This window comes from Leptidea sinapis, chromosome 39, assembly GCF_905404315.1.
Source record: "Leptidea sinapis chromosome 39, ilLepSina1.1, whole genome shotgun sequence".
NCBI lineage: Eukaryota > Metazoa > Arthropoda > Insecta > Lepidoptera > Pieridae > Leptidea > Leptidea sinapis.
In genome coordinates, this window is record NC_066303.1 from 5,974,905 (window position 1) to 5,985,098 (window position 10,194).

Here is a 10,194-nt window from a genome sequence, read left to right on the forward strand (position 1 = left end):
GGAGTAATTACATTAGTGAATAAATTAGAAAAAATACAAAATAAATGCTTAAGGAACATAACATTTATACAATAATAACAATTATATCATTACAAGTATCATTAAAATATAAGGAAGATGTATATAGTATGCTGTCAGAGTGGCAAAATTATAACCAACTTTATACTGATGGATCTAAAAGTAATACTGCTGTCTCTATGGCAGTTTATGACATACAACTGCGGAGTGGGTTTGGTCATAGGTTAAAAACCTTGGCTAGTATATACACAGCAGAATGTGCTGCCATATATGCTGCTCTAGAATATATTGGAGAACAGTCATATAATAATTGGTTCATTATAACAGATAGCATGAGTGTTTTAAAAGCTTTACAATATCCTAAATGTAATGTTACAACTAATTTCATCATTTACAATATTTGAGACAAATATCAATGCTTATCCCTAACAAAAGATATTGTTTTATTATGGACTCCTTCACACATAGTCGTGGAAGGAAATGAACAAGCTGATTATCTTGCTAAATCTATTGTGAATAGTAATCAGATACATACTGCTTTGAACATTCCCATTCCACACACAGATGCACTGTCTCATTTTAAAGGTACATTCTTGCAAGACTTTCAGAATAATTGGCAACAAGTTGTTCAAACAAAGGGCAAATGGTTAGCCGACATTAATAATAATAATATAATAATAAATCATTTATTTCAGAGCAAGTCCATATCACAAAATAAAATTACAAATAAGATATACTGAAATATAAGTGAAGTTTAAAACATAAGATATAAAATATAAAACAAAAGTGTACAATTTAAAATAATAAAATTACACACGGTCATATTTGATTCACGCTGTGGTACACGGACAACCAATGCCTGAAGAAATGACTATCCGGGCATTCACCGATGGTTCGAAAGATACGATTCTGAGCGCCGCGCAGACGACTCCAGAACGACTCGATGCGGAGACGCATTATCGCAATAAAATCGGCAACTCCTGCCTGGGCGAACATGCCCGATACGCTACAGTAGGGAGGTTTTTTCATTAATATTCGAAAAGCGTTATTAAACTGTATTCTGAGTGAGCTATATGATTTTCTGTTATATGATGACCAAAGTTGACAGGTGTAAAAATTTTGACAAAAAGTTGTAAACAAAGTAAGTTTAACCTGATCATTACATTTGGCGAACCTCCGCGCGAGCATGTTGCACCGTACTGACAGGGCTCGCCTTTCCCGTTCCATGTCCTGGTCGTCCTTCAAATCATCGGTAAGTATGTGCCCCAAGTATTTAAAGGACCCTACAACTCGCACTGGCGTGCCATCTAAACAAACTTCGGGTATCCTCTCCGGGCCTCTTTTCCATTTAAATATCACCATTTCTGTCTTCTTGGCGTTGTATTTAAGACCATGTGATTCAGCATATTTAACACATACACCAAGAAGTTTTCGGAGACCTCTGATCGATGGACTGAGGAGGACCATATCGTCAGCGTAATTCAGGTTATTTACACACAAATCCCCGATATGCCCCGACTTCGGTCCTCCTCAGTTCAGAGATCAGGTCATTTATATACAAATTGAAAAGGTCGGGAGAGGTCAACCCCCCCTGCCGCACACCGCAAGCTAGCCTATAATCACTAGAGAGCGTGTCGGCCCATCTAACATTGTTAATTTGGTTCTCGTACCAGTACCGCAACAGATCCACAATACTGTCATCAACATCCGTTTTAGCAAGTTTCGACCAAAGTAAATCATAGTTTACAAGATCGAAAGCACGACTAAGATCTAGCAAAACATGCATACCGTAAAACGGGGTGAATGGGGACGAAACTAGATTTTAGATGACATTTTCTCTGATTTCTTTCTATAAAACCTATGTTATTTATATTTAAAAACTTGAGTTAAAACTATCTCTATTAGATAAAATGTAGAAAGAACTTAAAAAATTTACGAATTACTCATGATAGCTTAAAATGTTGCCCATCCCTATTTAAACTCTTAGAGGGGTTAATAGGGATCAGCTATGGGACAATAGAAAAAAACAGTCAGGGTTGTCACGGCCAAGTCAAATATTACCATTATTTTGCACAGTCGGGTAAAGGTTAAATAATACAAATGAATTCAAAAATATAAAATCACTGTAATAATCAACATTATAGAAGTATTAAAATCTTTTTTTAATCAACATACTATACTTAAAGTATTATAATTAACATATTAATTATTATATTAAGTATAAATAAGAGGCCAGGTTATAACCTATAAAAATTTTAGATCCAATTTTATCACTGAAATACGGCATTGCAATAGTTCAAACCCAGTCCTGGAAAATATTACCATCGAACGAGCCGGAAGGTGTGCAGTTGTACCTACAATATTTATGTCCATTTTGCCGCCACGTATCGTACATATTTTGCAATTTATATACAACATATGGGGGTAGAAGAGTGCCGTCAGCTGCAGAAGTCATCATAAGAGATGTGGAACCCTTTGTATGGTTCATTACCCTTTCAGGGTATTTGACTGTTCTCTTAACCAGCACTCTGACGTCCTGGGTCATCGCTGAGGTTGGTCTCATCGTAATTATCAATGTTAGCAGGTGGTGTGCCTCGAAGAGACGTTTCAAGTTTTCTAAAATATTCATCGATGGTTTCTGGTGAAACAGCTGCTCTTGCTCTCTTTGTATTTTGACTGAGTCTTTTGCTAATTTTATTTTTATGCCTTTTAAGAAAACATGACATAAAATCAGGACCTGGCAAATTATTTTTGAACCTTTTGATATCAACTCCCATTTTATCCAGGTATCCTTTTATCAGCAATCTAAAATCAATGGGTTCTAGAGGATATCCCCATTCTGAACATACATTTACGTACTCTACTAAGTACGCTTCTTCAGCCCGGCTTAGGGCAGTTTGGCCTCCTTGTTTTTTCATGACACGGGTGTTGTGCCGATGCAGGACTGATTTCGGTATATCGTATTTCCGTGAAACATCTTTAAAGGAAAGGTTAGAGCTATTGTACTCGTGTAGTGCTATTTCTATTACAGAATCGTCATATTTTTTATAATTTGTGTTTCGACTAGTTTGGTAATCACGCGGCGTTGTCCAAAAATAGATGTTATCTGAAAAAAGAAAGAGATTTAATGATAGAATTGCACTTATTTCTTATTATTGTTCAACAAATATAAACTCGTTTGTCTACCTATTGCATTAAAAATATATTATAACTAACCAAATTCACATGGAATCACAATAGTACCAGCAAACTTATCTGGTGATTAAGTCGGAAAGTGGGCATCGGAACTTCTTAATGGAACCATGTAACTATCCAAGCTGAGCTTGTGCTTATTAGAATTATCATAACACATGCTCTTCCTATATATCCACATCTTAAGTAACGATTTCTTTGAATTGTAAAGGTGTTACCCCCTCATAATTACTACTCGTCATAATTTATTTTTTACTTTTTAGTTATCATGTATTAATAATCTTTGCATGTTTAAAGCCGATATTTAATTTTGTAACTATTTATATGATAAAAAACAAGAACATTGTGGTGACAGCCCTGTCCCTATTGACCCTTCTACATTCCCATTGAGTCACTAAGCTCGTCACTATTAACCAAATATGGCGTCCCTATTAGACTTACTAACCATCCCTATACACCCCATTCGGCGTTCCTATTCACCTCAAATTTCGATAAAAAGTATCTCCACCCACTTTTAACCGTTAAATTTACAAATAAGCGCTTAAATTGTACTCACCCTTTATGTAACGTCTCTAGAAATAACTAATATACCGTAATAAAACTAAACTAGCTCAAATAGTTCTAAAAAAATATATTTATCTCGAAAGTTTAGAACCACAAAAAAACACCGGTAACAGAGCAACAACTTCAGTAGTGAATCTTACGCCGAATTGCTTGACTTCATGTTAAACAAATGCTGCCAACCTAGAGAGTATATATTCTACTACGATTTTCTTCCAAAAAGTATGTAGTAATCTATGGTAAGCAAATTAATTTCTCGTCTCAGGTTCAATTTTGATTTTATCCCTATTCACCCCTGGATCCCTAATCACCCCGTTTTACGGTATACAGAGGTTTCTCGAGCAACGTAATAATTAACGATGCTTCAAGCTAAATATTGCGGTATCTGTCCCGAGACCAGTACGAAAACCAAATTGAGCATCATCTATCTCGATCTCCCTTACCAGTGCGGGTTGTAGTAGTCTCTCGAATATCTTACCAATAATAGTTCCAAGTGAAATAGGGCGATAATTATTTAACTTAGATAAATCACCAGTTTTATTTTTAGGGACTGGAACCACTACGGTTCTTATAAGGTTGCACGGCAGGTATTCATATTTTAGGCATGCATTAAATAGTTCGGAAAGAACTCTAAATATTTCAACACCCGCATACTGTATATGTTCAATACTGAGGTGGTCGAAGCCAGGTGACTTTCCTCGCTTCATTTGACGCACTACAGTCGCGACGTCGTCAGGTGAAAAAGTTGGAGGTATATGAACAGCCCCGTCGGTGGCTGCCTCAGTCACAGACAAAGCAGTGTGGGTGGGAGCGGATGGCTCAACCTTGAAATGCTTAGAGAACAGGTCTGCAATATCCTTCCGATTTTCCAAATTTTCAACTGTAATTGGCGCACTAGATTTACCATTTAAAACTCTAGTATCTTTCCAAAATTTTACAAAATTTTTATTCTTTCTGCTTTCGGCTAAAATATTCATTTTAATAGATTCTTCGTTATCCTGACACCACCTTAACTTTTTCTTAAAAATTTTACGGCTATTGCACATTCCTTCAAATATAAAACCGGTTCTAGGCTTACCGTCATTAAGCCAACATGTGAAGTCTTGGCACGCTTTTGCATGACTTTGTTGAACGTGGTAGTTCCAGCCCACTACTTTTTTGTTTTTCTGACGACCACAGCGAGTACCACTAGTTAAAATGGATGCAGTGTAAAGTACATTTATAATTTTAGCATAAAAAGTGTCAATAGACGTATTAAAACATATATCACTAGATAAATTATCACAGTTCAGAGACATAGTCATAAAATTATAATTACATGTTTTATTATACTGATCAATTTGTTCATCATTTCTTTTACCCCATTTTATCTTAGTATTAATAATATTTGGCACATCGGTCACTCTAGATTTTGATATGATTACATTCATATTACAATACATCAATAGTGGGAAATGATCTGACCAATTAACGTTGTAGTCTACTTGTACTTTAGTTACAGTGTCCCACGCAGCATAAGTAGTTAGACAGTGGTCTAGCCAGCGTCGTGAGCCATGGGCGTCACTCATAAACGTGAAGGTATCAGAGTTAGATCCTAGAAACTCCATATCCGCACACAGCAACTGCTGTTCCGTACAAAATGATAACATTTCATCAGCGAATCTGGTACCGGGATGTGAGTTGCAGTCTCCTAGTACGTAAGACACTTCCAGACTAGCTAACAGATCAGTATACTCAGGGAGATTGTCTAAACAATCCACTGGCATATACACATTAATGACTAGAAATTCACTGGCACCTGTATTAACACGGACAGCACATAAACGGTCACTACTACATTCCACTATAGTCACTCTGGAGAACTTGGACTTGCGCCACAGGATGGCCAGCCCGCCGTAGGGACGCCCTCTCAGGATTCCTACACTCGTGTCAACCGATGATTTTCCCATGCACCCAAAATCATCGTCAATTTTATTTAGGAAATTAAGATCATGCGGAAGCAGCCACGTTTCCTGAATGGCTATGACGTCAGCCCTCTTACAGAGTGATCTTATGTGTTGAATCGTTCTTTTAATAGACTTACAGTTAAACGAAGCCATTATAGCAGTATTATCTTTGTTTGTACTGTTCATGTTCTATGTTTATTAGGTTTCGTGGGGACGCTATTGTCCTTTTACGCTCCCAATAACGGCGGAATACAGAACCTACTGGCCAGAACTCCTTATCCAAAAATATAGGTAGCTGTGTACGTAGCACAGTAATCTTAAAAGAGTTAAACAGTGTCTCTCTGCTAGGAGTTAAGTGCTCCACGTTAGTGCATGTTTGACCTTGAGTTTGGATATACGCTGATATATTATCGGCAGTTATGTGTTCTTTAAACGTGATACATATATTGCACCATATGACTCAGCCACTTCTATATTACAATTACCTGTCGAAGTACCACGCATATTAATTCTCATTCTATTATTACTACGCCTTTTTTTGTCACTAACGTTAATGGTTCAGTTTCGTCAATAATGCTTCGCGTTTCTAAGTCTGAAGTTTGAGTAAGTATGCGTGAATCATGCGATACAATATCCCTGTAGGTAGGTACGATTGCAGCTGGCGCGTGCGACGCGAGCGTGCTATCAGTATGATACAGGCGTTCCGCTGTGCCAGCCGTCGTAGCATCGCTTCCTTGAGTATTTACGCAATGTTGATTGCTCGTCATTTTGACGTTTGGGATGCAGTCAGGGTGATGATGGGAACTGGCTTTGTTAATTTTAGTTTTATCATAACGTAATTCTATTAATTGTTTACACAATTTCGTTTCAAAATTATTTAATTCCGTTTTGGAAATAGTGTCATTACGTAAGTTCTGCAACTCGTGTTTGAGCAAAGTTATATCCTTCAAGAGGCGGGTCACATCCACGTGGTCAAATGTGACCGGCGGCAGACGGTTTAAATCTTTGGCGACACACACTGGCACCTTGTCAGAGTTCACTTCTTTTAAAAGCTTTATAAACGAAATATCTCCTCCCTGGTTTGTTAAAAAGAAAAAATACTTACACAGAAAATTTTACACCACAATTTGTCGGTTACGTCTGGGACATTCTCGTAGTGGTGCTCATTTATTTAGGATCGGTGTTTTAGATTCTCCAACTTGTCAATTCTGTAATTTATCCATCCAAACTCTTGATCACATTTTCTTTGACTGTCCCCAATATAATCTTCAAAGATTTACATTGATAGACTGCCTCTTGGATATTTATAAGAATGCTGAAGACATCCCGCGCTCACTTCAGCAGTTATTGAAAACTTATGACTGCTTCGTACCGCTTTACAAATTTATAGTTTCAACGGTAGGCGAAATTTGAAAATACGGCTTGGCTTTTGACTTGCTTTTGACACAATCCCTTACACAGACTTAAAACATATTCGTCCATAAATTATTATTGGACTTGTGTTTATAATGTAAATTTTAATGTATTAATGTAAATATTATATTTGTAGTTATACCTTAAATTAGTTTCATAATATCTTATAATTATATTCAACTAATATTCATCATTATTACTTATAATTCATGTATAATATATTTCTTATAACGTATATGAGATTTATATTTTAGTATTATATCATAAAAGTTTATTATTAAAAATAAGGGGCTAAGCTTGATCTTCATTGGAACAAGAATATTATCAATAAAAGACTTGGCTTCGGCCTTTCATGCGAACCTATATGTATATGAAGAAAATGAAACATGAAGAACACGAAATACTACTTTTATGGGAAATTGTACTATTTATGTTTGAAGATGAAGACTATATAAAATAATTGTTTGACTTTGAACAAGCTGTGTAACGTGAAGAATAGAAAAATAAAAATGAAGACTTGGCTGTATGGTCTTTTGACCCCTTTGCCTGTCCAGATGGACGAACAGAACCAAAAAAAAATCTCTTTGGTCTGAAGTCTAAACGTCGTTATGGACCAGGTATGTTCCGATATGCACTGCGAGCACCGCACAGCACAGTACTATTACTGTAGAAAAATTCGTTCCGTTATGGACTGCCAGAATACTGCCGCAGTACCCTAGGGAAATATATGACGTCATAAATCGCCGCCATATTCTACTGTGAGCACTGGCGTTTTCGAGGAAAGGAACGGCTTCACAGTTTACTAAATTGACGTCACAATGAACAGTGGTCGCAGTGCATATCGGAACATACCCTTTAATTAAGACTTTAGGCACTCGAGTGGTTTTGACTGATCACGTGATCAAAGTACTGCGAGTACCTTACCTCGAAAACGCCAGTGCTCACAGTAGAATATGGCGGTGATTTATGCAGTTATATATTTACCTAGCTTACTGCGGCAGTATACTGGCAGTCCATTACGGAACGAATTTTTCTACAGTGATAGCACTGCAGTGCTCGCAGTGCATATCGGAACGTACACTTTAATACACTCATTTGAATGCTGCGACAAAAAATGCGGCTGACAGTATACGGGGTTGCGTTCCATTTTAAATTGTTACCAGTATAACTGGCTATAAAGGAACGGCTTCACAGTATACTAAATTGACATCACAATGTACAGTAGTCGTAGTGCGTATCGGAACATACCCATAGTGAAAGTGTTCTCAGTTCTGTGCACAGACTAATATGATGCTTACGCATGTTCTGTGGGAACGTAGTGTTTAAATTCTTTTTGTTCTGTGGTCTGAACCAAAGAGTATAATAATATATAGGGAAGAACTTTGAACTCGGAATTTTGAAATATTCATTGAAATTTATAGTTAAAATAAAATGTTGTTGTAAATTTGTAATTCTAAGGAGCATTAAATCATTATTTCTAAAGAGATTATTTACAGAGATAGATTGATATTATCAGGCTAAAAACTTCACGTCAGTGATCAGGCTATAATTGTAACTTTAGGTGAAAAGACAATAATAAAGTTAAAATAAAGATAATATTAATGAATAGTTTTACTTCAAAAATTCACAATGACTATTTATAATATGTACATATTTGATAGATATGGTACCCTTTTGTACTATGGAGAATGGAATAGAACTAAACAATCAGGAATGTCTAGAGAGGAGGTTGGTATTTCATAATAAATTTCATTTTTCTAAATAAGTAATAATCAACAACAAGAAATGCCTTAAATTTAAATGAATGATCCTTCCTCGTTGGTAGGGTTGGGTGGTAGGCTGATCATTGCAAATTCTAAGTTAAAAACAAATCTCTACTATATAAATTATTAGAAGACAAAGTTAAGCCTGAACATGAAATCTACAATGTAAGTTTGATCTTTAAGTGTTTGATAATTCATTCCTACATTATTATTCTCTAATAACAGTAAAATTATTTATAACAACATAGGTATGTGTTTCTTATATGAGATCCTCAACAATTTAAAAAATTCTGTACTCTTTTCAGGAAGGTAAACTCATGTATGGAATGCTATTTTCTATAAAATCATTTGTTTCAAAAATATCACCATTAGACCCAAAGGATGGATTTATTAACTACAAAACTTCTAAATACACTCTACACTGCCTAGAGACGGCTTCTGGCTTAAAGTTTGTGATGAATACTGACAACCAAGCTCAAGGAATAAGAGATTTATTGAAGAAGATTTATGCTGATATTTATGTTAAATATGTTGTACGGAATCCAGTCTGTGGAGTAGGAGAGCCCATAATTAGTGAACTGTTTAAGAATAAGTTAGATATATTTGTTAAACAAGCACCTTTGACTGCTGTTAGAGCTTCATAATTGGATGTAATTCCAGAAAAACATTCCAAACCATAATCATGTCAAAATTGAGTTAAGAACACAAAACTGGATCATGTGATACTTAATTACGTACTGACAAAACATGGCAGCCCTACTCACTCTTTAAATGACTTCATGACTTTGTAGCCCAACCCACATGTATTGAATACACTAATATTTATTAAACTTTAAACATTAATTCTTTAAAATGTGATGTTTGTGGCTTGGAATGTTTTTCAGGAACTACATCCAATTAAAGAATCCTTTTTATGTATCAAATAAATTATATTTATATATAATAGCAAGAAAACCCTCTCATAAATAAGCTAATGTACACAGATAAATAAAGCAGCAATATTTTCTAAGTAAAGACAAACATTGTGCTAAATATTATGGTTTACTAAACTATTTACGGCAAGACACTAATTTTCCAAAATTAGCTGATACCTCTGGTTATTTGGCCAAATAAAAACCACTTTAGGTATTGCCCTGCTTTAACCTTTCCGCATCGGCCGTGCCCGCGGGCACTGGTAATTCAAAAAACAATGAGAGCGGCTGTGCCGCGGGGCACTCTTTTACCTCATCCAGTTTTCACCCTTATTAGGTGTACAAGATGGTTTATTTGCCTACGTAGTTATGAACGAGTGAATTCCCAAA

The 10,194-nt window shown here is 35.9% G+C and overlaps 1 protein-coding gene and 1 long non-coding RNA gene across 2 annotated transcripts; one reads left to right on the plus strand and one right to left on the minus strand.

The window, feature by feature from the left end:
- Nucleotides 1-2,776: 2,776 nt before the first annotated feature.
- LOC126976037 (uncharacterized) lies at nucleotides 2,777-4,089 on the minus strand. The gene is made up of 2 exons (XR_007731822.1): nucleotides 3,767-4,089; nucleotides 2,777-3,124 (listed from the first exon to the last, which is right to left on the minus strand). It is a non-coding gene; the product is annotated as an uncharacterized LOC126976037 (long non-coding RNA).
- A 4,402-nt stretch (nucleotides 4,090-8,491) lies between these two features.
- On the plus strand, nucleotides 8,492-9,913 carry LOC126976031 (trafficking protein particle complex subunit 1). Its single transcript, XM_050824179.1, has 2 exons — nucleotides 8,492-8,858; nucleotides 9,199-9,913. Exons 1-2 carry the CDS (start codon nucleotides 8,760-8,762, stop codon nucleotides 9,535-9,537), a joined length of 438 nt encoding a protein of 145 aa, XP_050680136.1. The 5' UTR covers nucleotides 8,492-8,759; the 3' UTR covers nucleotides 9,538-9,913.
- Nucleotides 9,914-10,194: the final 281 nt, after the last annotated feature.

Excerpts from the sequence above, each read along its gene's own strand:
- LOC126976031 (XM_050824179.1), top strand. The coding sequence starts at position 8,760 with ATGACTATTTATAATATGTACATATTTGATAGATATGGTACCCTTTTG. Across the intron at positions 8,859-9,198 it reads CAGGAATGTCTAGAGAGGAG|GAAGGTAAACTCATGTATGG; the intron begins GTTGGTATTTCA and ends TACTCTTTTCAG.